The following is a 16,910-nucleotide window of genomic DNA, read 5'->3' as shown; positions in this document are numbered from 1 at the left end:
CCTCCAATGGCTCAAAATACATACCACAAGGATCTGTAGGATCTGGCCCTTCCCCCTCTCCAAATTCACGAATGTGAGTCACTATGCTCCATCCAGCCACACTGGCTTCTTTCCATTCCTGTAACTCTTGTACCCTTTCCAGCCTCAGGGCCTTTGCACTTGCTGTTGGCCCTGTCTGGAATGCCCTTCCCCCGTTTCTTCCCATAGTGGCGCCTCCGAATCTTGTAGGTCTTGGCCAACATGTTGCCTCCTCCCGAAGGCCTTCTTCCATCAACTTTTCCACATAAATTAACCTTACTTACTTTCACCTTGTTTGTGTCTCTCCAGCATCACAGCCCTTGTCACAATCTGGACTTGTTTTAGGTATTGGCTTTTGCTTAGTTCCCCCACCATGGGGACAGGGACCTTGTCTTTCTTATGTAATCACTACCTTCCCCAGCACCTGGTACATGCCTGGCATGCGGGAGCATCTCCATAAATATCCACTGAATGGAAATTTCCAGGAGTTCCCATCGTGGTGCAGCAGAAAGGAATCTGACGAGTATCCATGAGGATTTGGGTTCAATCCCTGGCCTCGGTCAGTGGGTCCAGAAACCAGCACTGCCGTGAGCTGTGGTATAAGTCGAAGATGAGGCTCAGATCCCGTGCTGCTGAGGCCTTGGTGGAGGCCGGCAGCAGCCGATTTGACCCCTAGCCTGGGAATTTCCACATGCCTCAGGTGCAGCCCTAAAGAGCAAAAAAAAAAAAGAAAAAAAAATTTCCACAAAATGGGCATCACAGCTAATTGAATGCTTACTCTAGGCCAAACCATGTGTAAGCCCTGAACCTATTTAATTTGAACAGGTAAACAGATGCATGGCATAAAAATTCAAAAGGTGCGAAGAACAGTCAGTAAAAAAAAAAAAAAAGAAAAAAGAGCTCCTTCCCACTCGTTTCCCAGTCTTTCATTTTCCCTCTCTGAAGACAATCTATGCTGCCAGTTTCCTTTTTGTCTTATATTTTGCCTAAAAGCCAGCTCTTTAAAACAATGTTGCCCCACAAGTGGCATTTCACCCACCGTCTCGGGCACCTGGCTTTCTTCGTTTACCACGTCAGGACGGCGATTTCCACACCACGATGGAAAACACGTGGTCCTCCCGCCCAGGAATTTCCCTTTCCTTTCCTTCTTTCTTTCCTTCCTTCCCCCTTTCTTCTTTCTTTTCATTTCATAAGCATTTTCCCCCAATATTTTACCATGTGGTGTAGGGTGCAGACTACAAAATTTCTGTCTTTTTTTGCGTGTCTTTTAGACCCCAGGCTAGGGGTTGAGTCCGAGTGTAGGTGCCGGCCTACACCACAGCCACAGCAATGCAGAGTCTGAGCCTCGTCTGCAACCTACACCACAGCTCACAGCAATGCCAGATCCTTAACCCGCTGAGCGAGGCCAGGGAGCGAACCTGCGTCCTCATGGATGCTAGTCGGGTTCGTTAACCCCTGAGCCACAACGGGAACTCCGAAAAATTTCAGCATATAGTAGAGGTGACAGAATTGTACTACAAGCAACCACATACCCACTGCTGACAACCTACCATCAGTGTTGGGCTATATTTGCCTTAACACATCTCTATCCATCTGTCCATCCCTCTATCATCCACCCATCCATCCATTTTCCAGGGGAACGTGTCAAAGGACGTTGCAGACGCCAGTACTGCCCACACATCCTTCCACATCCTTGTTATTTTTAGGGCTGCATGGTATTTCACTGGGGGATGAATCATCGTTTGTTTCATCAGCCCCTCGCTAAGGACACAGCTGGGTTTTTCTCTGTTGATGTGTGCCGTGCTTGATATGCACTCACTGATTTCCAGTGCATTCCTGCAAAATGGGAATCAACACCCCTGTTTCACAGATGAGAGAACAAAGGCTCAGAGAGGCTGTGTAGCAGAGACAACACGGCCAGGAAGGGCCCAAAAGCAGGTGGTTTGTCTTTGTTTTTTTTGTTTTTTTTGGTGGGAGGTTGTTTTTGTTTCTGTAATGGCTGCACCCATGGCATACGTTTCCAGGGCAGGGATTGAATCTGAGCTGCAGCTGTGGCAATGCCGGATCCTTTCACCCACTGCACCAGGCCAGAGATGGAACCTGTGCCTTCACAGCGACTCGGGCTGCTACAGTCAGGTTCTTAACCCACTGTGCCAGGGTGGGATCTCCCACAGATGTTTTTTTCATTTTTATTATTATTATTTTTAAACTCAAACTCTTCCTGTGTCTCTTCTATGGTTCTGCCTCTTCCAGTGCCTCACTGCCCTGGGTGCTTCAAGATGGGGTTTGGGCTCAAGCAAAAGAGTGGGGGCAGAAATGGTCGGAGGAAGAGGAGGGAAAGGGACCCCCCAGGCCACTTCCCAGCCATTTAAGGCAAGGCCACAAGGCCTAACTGGGGTCCACAGGCCCGTCCTGGCTGGGTCTGATGACCGTGTGTTCTCTCTGAAGCTTTCCCGGAGGAGCTGCCTGCGGATCTGAAGCACAGGAAGCTAGGTGAGCAGGGCGGGTGCATCCAGGGAGACTGCCAGGCAGGGAAGCTGGGGTCTCCTCAGGTGTGCATATAAACTAGCATTTAAAAGCTGAGGCTCAGAGAGGTGAAGCCACTTGTTCAACATCACACAGCAAGTGAGAGTTGGAGTTGGGATTCAGACTAAGATCATGAATCCACAGTGCGTGCTCTGCAGTTCAAGGACTGTTGGGAGATTCACCTCTACCCACAAAACCTATTTTGAACTCTGAGTCAGAGCTGAGGACCCCCCCACCCCACCTTGTTCCACTGCCCCTCCAGGCCACAGCTCTCCTTTCGGAAGGCAGCGTCACCTCTGGTCAGCTGGTTACCCGGCGGTTCCCCCCTCCCATGCCTCAATGAGCCTCTTCCCCATGCCTCCATCCCCCCCCCACCAGATGCTTCCTCCCCTCCCTTCCTCCCTCCTCCCTGATTCGGTTGTTATTGCAAAGGTGGGGAGGCCAGCTCCCCTGTGAGAAAGAGACTGAGAAATGAAAGCCTCATAGTCTGATGGAGGAAGCCTGGTCTCTACTCCCAGGTCTAATCTGATGGAGAAGACAGGGACCCCAACCAGGAGGACCCCAGCGTGATGGAGACCCCCAATCTGATAGGGGAGGCGAGTCTCCGCCCTCCTGAGCTCCTGATTCAATGGAGGAGATAAACTCGTGCCCCAGGGAGACAGCAAGTGCTCGAGGTCCCTGGAGGCTATAGAAGGTGGTAGGGGCCTGGGCTAACACCCTCTTCTTAGGTGTGTCCCGCCTGCGCCCGGCTCTCCAAGGCAGGAAGTGCTCAGGGAGGAAGCCGGGGGTGGGGGCTGTGTGACACAGCACAGTTGCTGCTCAGACCAGCTTCACCCAGGACTGAGAAGAGGACAGGAATTCCCTTCCACTGCCAGCAGAGAGTTCCACTCTGCTCCCTGAGCACTCCCCACCCTGGGAAGGACCCTCAGGGCACCCACCCAGATCTTACCAAGCCTCTGACACGGCCCCCTTTCTCATAGCCGAGCCCCTCGCCATGCCCATGGTGACTGGCACTTTCCTGGTGGGGCCAGTGAGCGACTCCTCAGCTCGACCCTGCCCATCACCTCCTGCTCTGTTCAACAAGGAATCAACACCCAGCCAGGCCCAGCTGGAGGACGCTGTCCCAATGCCGGGTAGGTTAGGGGCTTGGAGGGGCAGGGCTTCCCCTTCCCGCCTCCCCGCAGGTGCCTGAGGAGTGGCTACTTCAGGAGCCACAAGGGACAGGAACTGCTCCCCCTACTACTGTCACCCACTTCCATCCCAGCCAGTCCTACCCCCCAGGGTCCCCCTCGACTCCGTCTGTGCCAGAGAATGTGCCCTGGGCATCACAGCAGGGAATCCCTGCCAACCAGGGAATTCACTGCCAGCCCTATGCTAGTTCGCTTGCTTTCCTCAGCAGTGAACCGTGCACCCTCTCTGGGCCAGCTGCTCTGCTGGGTGCCAGCAACACTGTGCTGGGCCAGCAGACAAAGCTTTTCAATCTCCTCCAGGCTCTCTCGATTAGAGTCCTTGAGAAGGGAGTCAGATGTTAATTAAGATGCTCAAGTGCTGGGAGTTTGGAGTTAATAGATGCAAACTATTGCCTTCCTGCGTGGATAAGCAATGAGATCCTGCCGCATAGCACAGGGAACTATATATCTAGTCAGTCACTTGTGGTGGGACATGGTTAAGGATGATGTGAGAAAAAGAATGCATACATATGTACAGCTGGGCCACTCTGCAGTACAGTAGAAATTGACAGAACACTGTAAATCAACTATAATGGAAAAAAATAAAATCTTTCAAAAAAAAAAAAAACAAAAAACAAAAAAGATGCTAACGGAGAACCCTACCTTACCATCTTGGTCTCTTGCAGCGCCCCCTTCAGGTTCCTTGTTGAGCTGCCTGAGTGTCCCTGCTGGACCTATTCAGATCATCCCCACGCTCTCCACCCTGCCCCAGGGGCTCTGGCACATCTCAGGGGCCGGGACAGGGGTCTCCAGTATACTCATCTACCAAGGTGAGCGTGGGAAGCCAGGCTCCCCACCCCCTCTGCCTGTGACCTGACTATTCCCTGACGCCATCCTTTTCCCACCCCAGGCATTTAGTGCTTACAGCCCAGCACCTTCTCAGGATCCTCCGTCCCCATTTCCCCAAACTCAAAAGAGAGGAGCAAAGCTCCCGCGTGTTCTAAGCGACCCAAGTGCCTAAGTGACCTTTTTTGGTCACTTTTCTCCACGAAGCCTTAGTTTCTCCCTTTTAAGAAAAATAACTTCATTATACTTTAAAATCCAAATATTTATGTATGCTCATTAAGAAACCAAAAAATAAGACCTACTTACAAGAGTCACGGAGTCTCCCCATCGCTCTTTTTAGTATACCGTTGTGAATAGTTTGGTATGGATCCTTGCACAGCTTTCTCAAAGTTGTCTTGTTTCCGGGTCTGTAAGAAGGTCCTTGCTGACCTGCCACATTGGAGGGTTTTAAATTGTCCAAGGGAAGGCACGTTGGGCTCTCAGGGATGGGAGAGAGAATGAGGCTAAGGAGATATTTCCACTCAACTCAAGAGCATCCTTTGAGGACTTTCCACTGTGGCACAGCAGAAATGAATCCAACTAGTATCCATGAGGATGTGGGTTCAATCCTTGGCCTCCCTCACTGGGTTAAGGATCCTGTGATGCTGTGAGCTGCGGTGTAGGTCGCAGACACGGTTCGGATCCTGCGATACTGTGGCTGTGGTGTAGGCCGGCGGCCGTAGCTCCGAATCAACCCCTAGCCTGGGAACCTCCATGTGCCGCGGGCATGGCCCTAAAAAGCAAAAAAAAAAAAAAACAGTAGAACTGCGCTGCCGCTTGGCTCACAGTCTCCGGTTTTACGGGAATGGGGTTAGTTTCTGGGTGGTCTATGGCCAATTGTCTTGCCTGACCCGTGCTTGGTCCGCCTCGCGCGGGGACTTTCTGGGTGGCGCACACACCTCTCAGCCAAGATGGATTCCAGCGCCAAGGATCCTGGGAAGTTGGTGGTCTCCTCCCTCCCACAGGCCCCTCCCACGGGCCCCTCCCACATCCTCCCGGTTAGTCTTCAGGGCAGCAGCACATTCCTCACGGGGCCTCCTGTTTCGAGACACCTCCTGCTAGTGGTTGTTATCCTGCCTGGCCGAGGTGGACAGTTTCGGCCAGTCGTCCCCTAACAGAAGCACTTGCCCTGCTCCCAAGGAGCTGGTTGTGTCCCTTTCACAGATGGGGAAATCAAGGCTCCGGGAGCTCCATGTCACTCCAGAGCTTTTTCCTCAACTCAGTCCTAAAATGTTTTGTCCCCTCTCCTCTCTCCAGACTCCCAGCCCCATATCCTGATTTGGGGTCAGGGCGACTTGAGTGGGTGGCTGGTTGTTCCTAACACTCCTTTCCTTCCCAATGTAGGTGAGATGACCCAGGCCAGCCAAGCACCCCCTGTCCATAGCCTCCCAAAGTCCCCAGACCGGCCTGGCTCCACCAGTCCCTTCGCCCCGTCAGCAGCTGACCTCCCCAGCATGCCTGAACCAGCCCTGACCTCCCGGGCAAACATGACAGGTAAGAACCTGCAGGGCCCTGAGAGCTCCTGGCAGCAGGATTGAGGCCCTGGGGGAAGGAATTTCCTCAAACAATGAGCTCTGAGAGGCACCTGCAGGACCAGCAAGTTGTGATCCTGTGAAATAGGGCAGGGAGGGTCTCAGGGAAGGGGGTCCACAGGAGGGGGGCTGAGAGAGAGAAACAATTGGAGAATCTCACCTCAATGGGGCCACCAGCTTTTACCAGCTTGTCACTTGGTAGGAAAAGAGGCTCAGTGCAGTGAGACCTTCTGAATTGTCAGCAGATCTGAGATCCTGATTTTAACATAGATGTTGTGATTTTTAAAACACTGGTGAAAATTTTAAAAGAGCAGCTGGCCAAAGAAAGGCATCTTTGAGTAGGATACAGCCTCAGGTCACCACCTGGTAACCAGCAGTCTTGAGGACTCTCAGTCCAGGTCAGAAGACTAATGCTCCAAGGGGGGTCCCCCAGACACCCCTCATTCTAACTCTAACATGGACTTCTTCCTCTCCAGAGGGCAGTGTGTCCCCCACCCAATGCTCAGGTGATCAAGAGGCCTCCAGCAGGCTTCCCAAGTGGCCAGGTGAGTGGTGGCAGGGTCCCTCTGCCCAGGTGCTGGACGTAGAAGCCCAAATCCGACTTCCCTTCATGCATTCACCCAACACTTGTTCAATCTCTCTTTTGTTGGCTCACTCATTCATTCATTCACTCATTCATTCACATGCTCATTGCATCTTCACATCATCTCATCACTCATTCCTCTGGTTATACCTACATTTAAAGCTACCTTTACCGAGGACCTGCCCCGGGGAAGCCCATGCTGGGCGTCAATATCTTTTTTTTTTTTTTTTGTCTTTTTTTTTGTTATTTCTTTGGGCCACTCCCGCGGCATATGGAAATTCCCAGGCTAGGGGTCTAATCGGAGCTGTAGCCGCTAGCCTACGCCAGAGCCACAGCAACGCGGGATCCGAGCCACGTCTGCAACCTACACCACAGCTCACGGCAACGCCGGATCGTTAACCCACTGAGCAGGGGCAGGAACCGAACCCGCAACCTCATGGTTCCTAGTCGGATTTGTTAACCGCTAAGCCACGACGGGAACTCCTGGGCATCAATATCTTGTTAGCGAGGCTGAGAGAGTGAATGAAGGGAGCGTGGGTGACCGAGGGAACTAAGACAGGAGTGGGGATGAAAGGGCAGCTGACTGCTGAGTCTGACTCTGTCCCTGGTACTCCAACACAGGAGATGTAGTAAATCAGGAAAGTCCCAACCTGACTATGGTCCCCATTTTGTGGAGGAGAAAACTGAGGCACAGTGGGGTATCGCACATGCTCAAGATAATACTAGTAAGTGGTGGAGCCAGGACTTAAACCAGAAACATGGATTCCACTATCTTAACCCTCAACACACACACACACACACCTCCCCAGAATGGTCTCCCAATCGTGAGTGAGCAAAAGAAGAAAATCTTGGAGTGGGTAAATGATGGAGAAGATGAGGGAATGAATGAGCGAATGAGGCAGCTAATCCAGAAAGCCATCAGGGAAGACGGGTGAATGGACGAAGAAGCTAGTGATGGTGGCCGGGCTGGCCTCTCGGCTGCCCTCCTGGTAGCCGGTCCTGCCACTAGCATCCTCCCCTCCCCCACTCCCGCCTTTGACCTGTGCAGAGACTGTGGAGCAGTTCCACCACTCACTCCGGGACAGGTACCAAGCCAAGCCCGCAGGCCCGGAAGGCATCCTGGTGGAGGTGGACCTGGTGAGGGTGCGGCTGGAGAGGAGCAGCAGCAAGAGTCAGGAGAGAGAGCTGGCCTCCCTGGACTGGGCAGAGCGGCAGCCAGCCCGAGGGGGTCTGGCGGAGGTGCTGCTGGCCGCTAGCGACCGCCAGGGGCCACGCGAGACGCAGGTGATCGCCGTGCTCGGCAAAGCAGGACAAGGGAAGAGTCACTGGGCCCAGGCCGTGAGCTGGGCCTGGGCTGACGGCCAGCTGCCACAGTACGACTTTGTCTTCTGCATCCCCTGCCACTGTTTGGACCGGCCGGGGAACACCTACCGCCTGCAGGATCTGCTCTTCTCCCTGGGCCCACAGCCCCTGCCCATGGACGACGAGGTCTTCAGTTACATCTTGAGGCGGCCGGACCGCGTTCTGCTCATCCTGGATGCCTTCGAGGAGCGCGAAGCCCAGGACGGCTTCGTGCACAGCGCGGGCGGACCCCTGTCCTCAGAACCCCGCTCCCTTCGGGGGCTGCTGGCTGGGCTCCTCCAGCGCAAGCTGCTGCGAGGCTGCACCCTGCTGCTCACGGCCCGGCCCCGGGGCCGCCTGGCCCAGAGCCTGAGCAAGGCCGACGCCCTGTTTGAGGTGGCCGGCTTCTCCGCACAGCAGGCCAAGACCTACATGCTGCGCTACTTTGAGTGTCGGGGGGCCCGTGAGCGCCAGAAGAGAGCCCTGGAGCTCCTCCAGGCACAGCCGTTTCTCCTGAGTCACAGCCACAGCCCTTCCGTGTGCCGGGCCGTGTGCCGGCTCTCAGAGACCCTCCTGGAGCTGGGCGAGGAGGCAGAGCTGCCCTCCACGCTCACCGGCCTCTACGTCGGCCTCCTAGGACCAGCGGCCCGCGAAAGCCCCCCGGGTGCCCTGGTGGGACTGGCCAGACTGGCCTGGGAACTGGGCCGCCGTCACCACAGCAGCTTGCAGGAGGGCCAGTTCCCATCGGCAGAGGCCAGGGCCTGGGCTGTGGCCCAAGGCTTGGTGCAGCGTGCCCCGGGGGCCCCGGGGGCCCCTGAGCTGGCCTTCTCCAGCTTCCTCCTGCAGTGCTTCCTGGGGGCCGTGTGGCTGGCTCTGAGCAGCGAGATCAAGGACAAGGAGCTGCCGCAGTATTTGGCATTAACCCCTAGGAAGAAGAGGCCCTATGACAACTGGCTGGAGGCTGTGCCACGCTTTCTGGTCGGGCTGGTCTTCCAGCCTCGCGCCCGCTGCCTGGGAGCCCTGGCAGGGCTGGTGGCAGCCACCTTGGCGGACCGGAAGCAGAAGGTGCTCAACAGGTACCTGAAGCGGCTGCAGCCCGGGACCCTGCAGGCAGGGCGGCTGCTGGAGCTGCTGCACTGCACGCACGAGGCCCTGGATTCTGGGCTTTGGCAGCATGTGCTGCAGGGGCTCCCGACCCAACTCTCCTTTCTGGGCACTCGGCTCACGCCTCCGGACACCCACGTGCTGGGCAGCGCCTTGGTGGCTGCAGGCCGAGACTTCTCCCTGGACCTCCGCAGCACTGGCATTGACCCCTCTGGACTGGGGAGCCTCGTGGGACTCAGCTGTGTCACCCATTTCAGGTGGGGGCCGGGGACAGGAGAGAGGGCTTCTTTGCATTGAGCACCTACTGTGGTTTTGCTGCTGTGCCCAGTGCTGGCTCTGTGGGGTCTCATTCAGTAGGCATGGCAGCCAGATGTGGGCAGAAGTGATTCCACTCATTTGAAGATGAGGAAGCCAAGGCTCAGAGAGGGAGAGTAGCTTGCCCGAGGTCACACAGCCAGTGAGAGGCAGCATCATTCTTTTAACCACTGTTTGAAAGGGCCATGTTCCAGGCACTGGGCCATGTCTAGAGTCTAAGACTGATCTGGGTTCAAATTCATTTTCTTCTCTCCATCCCCTGATCAAGTCACCATTTTGTCATGGTTAGATTAAAACCACAGCCTCCCCTGACTTCCCTGCCCCCGTTCTCGCCTCTTCCACTCCATTTTATTTTATTTTATTTTATTGGTTTTTAGGGCTACACCTGTGGAATATGGAAGTTCCCAGGCTAGGGGTTGAATCCGAGCTATAGCTGCTGCCCTACACCACAGCCATAGCAACGCAGGATCCTTAACCCACTGAGGGAGGTCAGGGATTGAACCACATCCTCATGGATCCTAGTCAGGTTCGTCACCACTGAGCCATGACAGGAACTCCCCCACTCCACTTTATTCTTAACCATCAGAGCAATCTCCCTAGTAATTGCATCTGATCATCTTTCATCCTTGCTTACAATCTTTTAGAGGCACTCCACCTCCCTCAGGTTGAAGTCAAAGTTCCTTAATTTAAGGAATCTAAATCCTCCTGTGATCTGTTTGATCCCTTAAGCCTTATTTCCAGAGAATCTCTCCTACCTTCCCTCTAAGCATATTTTACCAGAGCTATAAGGTCTACACCATTGTAATGGTTCAACGGAGAATTCAGCACTGAGCTTCCTGGTAGCCAAAGCAAAAAGGAAAAGAAAACCCAGGAGAGCTAAGAAAAAGGAGGAATTGATAAGGGCTTAAGTGGTCATGGAAGGCTTTCTAGAGAAAGTAGGGGGTTAAGCTGAGCAAAGAAAGTACCTGAATAGGTAGGAGGTCCCTTCATGGAGTTGCCCATCCGTTATGGTCTAGCCCGGTCACCATGCCTGGGTCTGAGGCCCTTCCTCCACAGGGCCGCCTTGAGTGACACAGTGGGGCTGTGGGAGTCTCTACAGCAACGTGGGGAGACCAAGCTACTCCAGGCACTGGAGGAGAAATTTACCATTGAGCCTTTCAAGGCCAAGTCCATGAAGGATGTGGAAGACCTGGGCAACCTCGTGCAGATCCAGAGGTGAGGAGGAAAGGGCACGGGAGGTGGTCCAGGCCATGCAGGTCCATTACATTTGTCATTAGCACTTCCAGTGCCTCATCTTTGGGGGATATCCCATGTCCTCCGCTTGGACAGTGGCCACCCAGAATCTCTCACTGTTGTCACCACCCATGCAGAACTCCCAGGATTTATCACTTGGTCCCATTAAAAACTTGCAGTCATGTTCCCAATTTTTTTTTTTCTTTTTTAGGACCACACCTTCAGCTTATGGAAGTTCCCAGATGAGGGGTCAAATCGGAGCTATAGCTTCTGGCCTATGCCACAGCCACAGCCACAGCAATACCAGATCCAAGCCACATCTGTGACCTACACCACAGCTCATGGCAATGCTTGATTCTTAACTCACTGAGTGAGGCCAGGGATCGAACCCGTGTCCTCGTGTGTACTAGCCAGGTTTGTTACCCCTGAGTCACAATGGGAATCCCCCTAATTCTTTCTCAGCTAAAGCCAGGGAACTATTCTCTGCTGCTAAGAGTTCACGAGCTGCCTTCTGCATCTAGTAACAGAAGTGACACTATGGCCACCTTTCAAGGCAGCCAGGACCAGTATCATCCCCATTTTTTTGATGGCAGAGATCTAATGTCTAGTGGGTAGAGGACACTTGACCACAGAACAACTGCCTTTCCCTCATTCCTTCATCATACATTGTTCGAGCACCTACTATGTGCTGTCTGGGATGGGATGGGTCTCCTCTGAGGCTCTTTTCCATGAAACACACAGGAATATTAGCCTTCATAACATCCTGTTCTGAGGCTTTTCTTTTTAAGAAGGGCATAACAAGGAGTTCCTGTGGTGGCTCAGCAGGTTAAGAACCCAGCTAGTCTCCATGAAGACAGGGGTTCAATCCCTGGCCTTGCTCAGTGGGTTAAGAATCTGGTGTTGTGTGAACTATGGTGTAGGTCGCAGACACAGCTTGGGATCCCACGTTGCTGTGGCTGTGGCGTAGGCCAGCGGCTACAGCTCCAAGTCCCCCCCTAGCCTTGGAACTTCCTTATGCCACAGGTGCAGCCTTAAAAAAAAAAGAAAAAAAAGAAAAAAAAGAAGGGACTAACCATAGCCCGGGAAAGGCAGTCCTTCTGGGGAATTTTGGGAATGTGGCATGCATCTTAGTACATTTAGGAAGGGACTCAGCGACAGGTGAAGGTCCCCTGACATTGCCCATTCTCTCCATCTCTCCAGGACGAGAAGCTCTTCTGAAGACATGGCTGGGGAACTCCCTGCTGTCCGGGACCTAAAGAAGTTGGAATTTGCGTGAGTGAAGGGGGTATTATCTCGGGTCCCCACGATGTTTCTTCCCCAGCATTAGCTCGGCTTGTGCCACCAGAATGGAGATGGATCCTCAGAATCTTTCTTACCCGCCTTGCCCCACAACTCTAGAAACCAGCTTCCAGCAGCTGCAGTATGACCGGTCCAGGCTAGTCCTGGAGGTTCTCAGGGATGAAGCCAACTGGCCCATTGGCTGGTATATGTGCTCATTTGCATCCGCTCATTCAACAGACCTAATCCTAGGATCAAGGCCACTGTTCTCCATGAGCTTACCATCCAGTGTAAATAGATAATTACTACCTGCTGTGATTGGTGGCCGGAAGCTCAAGGGCTGTCAAAGTGCAGACTTAGGAGAGGTCAAGGTGACTTCCTGGAGGAGGCAATTGAAGCATTGAAGTTTGGCAAAGGAATGGAAATGAGCCATGAGCTAAGGAGATGTTGTTATCATTGCCCCATTGTACAAATGCAGGCAATGAGGCCAAGGGAGTGTAAACTGTTTGCCCAGAGTCACAGATGACAGGTCAGCCTGGCTGTTGTTCCAACAAAGGAAAAAGCTAAATTTGTGATGAGTCCTTATTAGAGATCTAAAACCATCTGTCAGTGAGGGAGGAATTATTAAACACCTATGGTGTACTCAGGGTTTTTTATATGCAATCTCATTAATTTCAAGAGCTACTCTGGGAGAGAAATGTTATCCCCTCCCCCCATTTTATAGACGAAACTGATGCCCAGTGAGGTTAAGTAACTTGCCCGAGTTCCCCAGCTGGTCACCCATGAGCTGTCTGCTCCTCCTGATTGCTGCTCCCACCCCCTCACCCCCAGAAAAAGCCAAGTGTTTCTTCTTTTGAACAGAGGCAAGGTGCCAAATATGTGCAGAGCGGAGGTTAAAATGTTGCTGAAAAGAGGAAATAAATGTGTAAAAACAATCACCAAGAGCCCTTTCTGGCTTTGAATTATTTTCAGCTTAAAAAGCCCCTAGTTCAAGGTCGGAACTGTGCTCTGGGAAACAACAAGCCGTGGGGTGGAACAGCCCAGAACCAGGAGACTAGCCACCTGCAGGCTGGAAGCCCTGAGAAAGTTCTGAGGAAAGAAGGGAGGAAGGAAAGGACTATTTTGGGTGTGTGGCCGGCTGCTGCTGTGCCAGCCACCGTGCCAGCTCTCCTGTGATCTCATCTGCCTATAGGTCGGGCTGCTTGGCCACTCGCAACCCTGCAGGGGCTCTGCTGGTAGAAGAGTCTTCCCTGATTCAGCCCCCTTTCCCTTTGCACCCTCACCTCCTGCACTCTCCCCCAGGCTCCCTCCACTCCAGCCGTGTGGGTCCTCTTGAGGCTTTTCAACCTCACTAGGCCTGGCCCAACCCCTGGGCCTTTGCACTGGCTGTGCCTTCTGCCTTCTGCCCAGGATGCTCTCCCCCAGATATCCATGTGGCCCAAGCCCTCATTTTCCTCTGGTTTTCAGGGAAAGAGACCTTTTCTGACTCCCACACTTGAAAGTACAATTCTGCCCTGCTCACCACGTGTATTATTCTCTGTATCACTTATCATCTCCTCCGCAAGATAGTTGGCTGATTTCTTTGATTATCTATCTTGCTTCCTGAAATGTCCACCCCATGAGGGCAAGGATTTTGTCTGCTTTGTTCATGGCTGTCTGCACGACAGACCGGCTGGACCTGTTGTATAGGAGGCAAGCCGTCGATATTTGATAAAGAATTCCTTAATCTTTCCAAAAAGCTCTGAAGACTGGGGCTAAATTTGAAAAGATTGAGATGCCAAGTAAAGGGGTTTGCTCAAAAGGTCCAACCGAAGGACAGAAGCTATGTGGCAGAGCCCAGATTCCAATCGGATTTTGAATTTCCATCTTGTGCCCTGGATTTTGAATTTCCATCTTGTGCCCTTTCATTGAGGCTAGAGGTTCCTAGACTTTGAGGTTTCAAAGACAAAATATTTCACAATATGAGCAACTCTGCAGTTACCATCTTAATTTGTATCAACTGTATTTACTCAAACAAGTGGAATAACCACTGCTGGCAGCATAATTTTATTTAAAAAGATGAATAGTTTAGGAGTTCCTATAGTGGCTTTGTGGTTGATGAATCTGACTAGGAACCATGAGGTTGTGGGTTTGATCCCTGGCCTTGCTCAGTGGGTTAAGGATCCAGCGTTGCCATGAGCTATGGTGTAGGTCGCAGACATGGCTCGGATCCCGAGTTGCTGTGGCTCTGGTGTAGGCCTGGGGCTACAGTTCCGATTCAACCCCTAGCCTGGGAACCTCCATGTGCCGAGGGAGCAGCCCTAGAAAAGGCAAAAAGAGAAAAAAAAAAAAAAAAGAATAGTTTAATGTCAAAAAAGTTTAAAGGATTTCAGAATAGAAGACAGTTGTTTACATTGAGTACACTTAACCAGATTTTAAAAACAAAACCAAACCTCCCTCCATTGTCTTTGTTCTTCTCATTCCCCGAAGTCTGTCTGGTCTAAAGGTCCATCCAGGCTGTGTGACCTTGTATGGGTTAGTTAACCTCTCTGTGCCTTGGTTTCCCTATCTGGAAAATGAGGATAAGAACCACTCTTAGCTCAGAGTCATTGTGAGGAGTAAATGAGAGCTGAACTGGGTGATGGACCCAGCGTGTTCCTGGCACATAAAAAGTGCTCAAGAAATGGTTCTGTTGGTTATTGAAAAGCCATGGCAAATAATTAAGCCGCCTTTCTCAGGACTGGTGGTGTCCTCGGGCCCGCATTTGGGACCCACTTCCCCAGGTCAGGGTAGGAGAGGCGTGTATGTGGGTGTCGGCAAGAAGGAGACCTGGCTCCCTGCTCAGAGAGGACAGCTGGGGACCTGCAGCTGGGAGCGAGCTGGCCTCTGGAGGAGCCTTTGTGAAAGCAGAAGAATTGGGAGCCCACCTGGTGGGGCGGGGGTGAGGGTGGGGCCTGGGGAGGCAGGGACGGGAAGGGGGCGTCAGATGGTCCTGCCTTCTGGGGGCTGAATAGAGGGGCTATGACTGTTTGGGGGTCTTACCTCTTCTTTGCCTCCTAGGCTGGGCCCTGTCTTGGGCCCCCAGGCTTTCCCCAAACTGGTGAGGATCCTTGAGGCCTTTTCTTCCCTGCAGCATCTGGAGTGAGTATAGACGCTGGCATCCCTCCTGGAGACCTCGAGCTTCGAGCACCCTAAACCCTGGTCATGTCTGTCCCTTCCTCTCCCTCTCTCCCCCTCTCCCTCTGTCCTGCTGCTTCCTCGGTGTGGCTCCTGTGAGTGACCAGATGCCCCACCGCAAGGAAGAGATGGCAGATGGGAATCCCCAGTAATAAATAGGTTGAGGCTTCCCCGTTGTGGCTCAGCGGAGTTACGAACCCGACTAGTATCCATGAGGACACGGGTTCGATCCCTGGCCTTACTAAGTGGGTTAAAGATCTGGCGTTGCTGTGCGCTGTGGGTATAGGTCACAGACATGGCTCAGGTCTGGCGTGGCTGTGGCTGTGGTGTAGTCTTGTAGCTACAGCTCCGATTCGATCTCTAGCCTGGGAACTTCCATATGCTGCAGGTGCAGCTCTGAAAAGCCCCCCCCCCCAAAAAAAGTAGGTCGACTCCTTCTGTGACCTTTGAAACCCTTTCCCCCTCATGGGCCACTCCCAGCAATCCTGGCGGCAGCAGGGTCGGGGAACAAGAGCCCATTGTACAATTGAGGTTAAGAAAGTTGTCCCAACTCCTGAGGCTCCCAGGAAGGAAAACAGGGATTCAGGTCCATGGGGTGGGGGTGGGGTTGGAACCTTGGCCCCTGGCTGGCCACCTGGCACCCCCAGGGTGGTGAAACCATGCTCTCAAAGGCACAGAGCCCCATCTGGCTATAGTGTGTCCAGGGGTGGGGGATGGGAAGAGACCCTCTGAGTTGGAGGGCAAGGGAGGGTCTAGTGGCTTCTGGGGTGCTGGCTGATGGCCCCCCTCTGATTCCACCTGCAGCCTGGACTCGCTGAGTGAGAACAAGATCGGGGACGAGGGTGTCGCCCAGCTCTCAGCCACCTTCCCTCAACTGAAGGCCCTGGAGACGCTCAAGTGAGTGGGCTGAGCCCGCCCTTCCTGCTGCATTTGTCCCCAAAGTCTAGCCTTTTTATTCTTTCCTTCACGCATCCATTCAATCAGGCATCCATGTAATCATCCACGCATTCATTCATTCACTCATTCGATCATTTATTTAATCCTCCTTTCAACAGTCATTTATTCATTTCATGAACAAATATTTAAGGAGCACCTGCTATGTGCAGACACCATTCAAGGTCCAGGAGACCCAGCTTTAAATAAAACAAAGCCTGTGACGTCAGCAGTCTTCTAGGGAGGAGACCCAGTAAACAAGAAAACAAACACCCATAATTATGAAGCAGGCAGAGATGAATGCAAGCACTGCTCAGCGAGAGGAAGTTAGACTGGGGAGGGGCAGATTGGGATTTATCAGTAAAACATTATTATCAAAATAGTGAATTTTTATTCACTGGTTGGTGGTTCAGCAGGCCACGGATCCGGTGTTGTCACTGCTGTGGTCGCTGCTGTGGTGCAGGTGTGATTCCTGGGCCCCAAACTTCCGCATGCTGCAGGCACGGCCAGAAAACACCTTTTCTGGGTTTTGAGAAGTAGGAGAAAATATGATGCAGGAGGGTCGACGTGATTTTTTTTACCGAAAAATTCCACGTCTAGCCATGCTACACAACCATGACCCCAGAATTCACTTAGGGGTTTCCTTGACTGTAGGATACTGAGATTTCTTAAGTAATTTATCGTGTTTTAGGAAACAGGGTGAGCAAGCTAGATTCCCCTCCCTTTGTCCTTCCTTCCCTCGCCACTTCCTCTTTCCCTTCCCTCCTCCCTCCCCCCTCTGTCTCCTTCCCCCTCCTACCTTTCCTTCCTTTCTTTTTTCCCCATTTAAATATTTTC

General features: G+C 52.8%; 1 protein-coding gene across 14 annotated transcripts in view; it reads left to right on the top strand.

Annotated features, from left to right (window-relative positions):
* The window catches only part of CIITA (MHC class II transactivator-like), a 59,070-nt gene that overhangs the window by 30,913 nt on the left and 11,247 nt on the right, over positions 1–16,910 (top strand). For 8 of the 14 annotated variants that reach the window (XM_021085809.1, XM_021085807.1, XM_021085811.1 and 5 more), the window contains 10 exons: positions 2,467–2,511; positions 3,525–3,677; positions 4,400–4,543; positions 5,943–6,092; positions 6,607–6,675; positions 7,762–9,415; positions 10,530–10,688; positions 11,907–11,978; positions 15,024–15,104; positions 15,945–16,037. In XM_021085809.1, coding sequence (XP_020941468.1) covers positions 2,467–2,511; positions 3,525–3,677; positions 4,400–4,543; positions 5,943–6,092; positions 6,607–6,675; positions 7,762–9,415; positions 10,530–10,688; positions 11,907–11,978; positions 15,024–15,104; positions 15,945–16,037 — 2,620 coding nt within the window. 14 annotated transcript variants of the gene reach the window in all.

The sequence above is a fragment of the Sus scrofa genome, chromosome 3, assembly GCF_000003025.6.
Source record: "Sus scrofa isolate TJ Tabasco breed Duroc chromosome 3, Sscrofa11.1, whole genome shotgun sequence".
NCBI lineage: Eukaryota > Metazoa > Chordata > Mammalia > Artiodactyla > Suidae > Sus > Sus scrofa.
The sequence above is the reverse complement of the archived record's forward strand: the minus strand, read 5'-3'. Positions and strand labels throughout refer to the sequence as shown.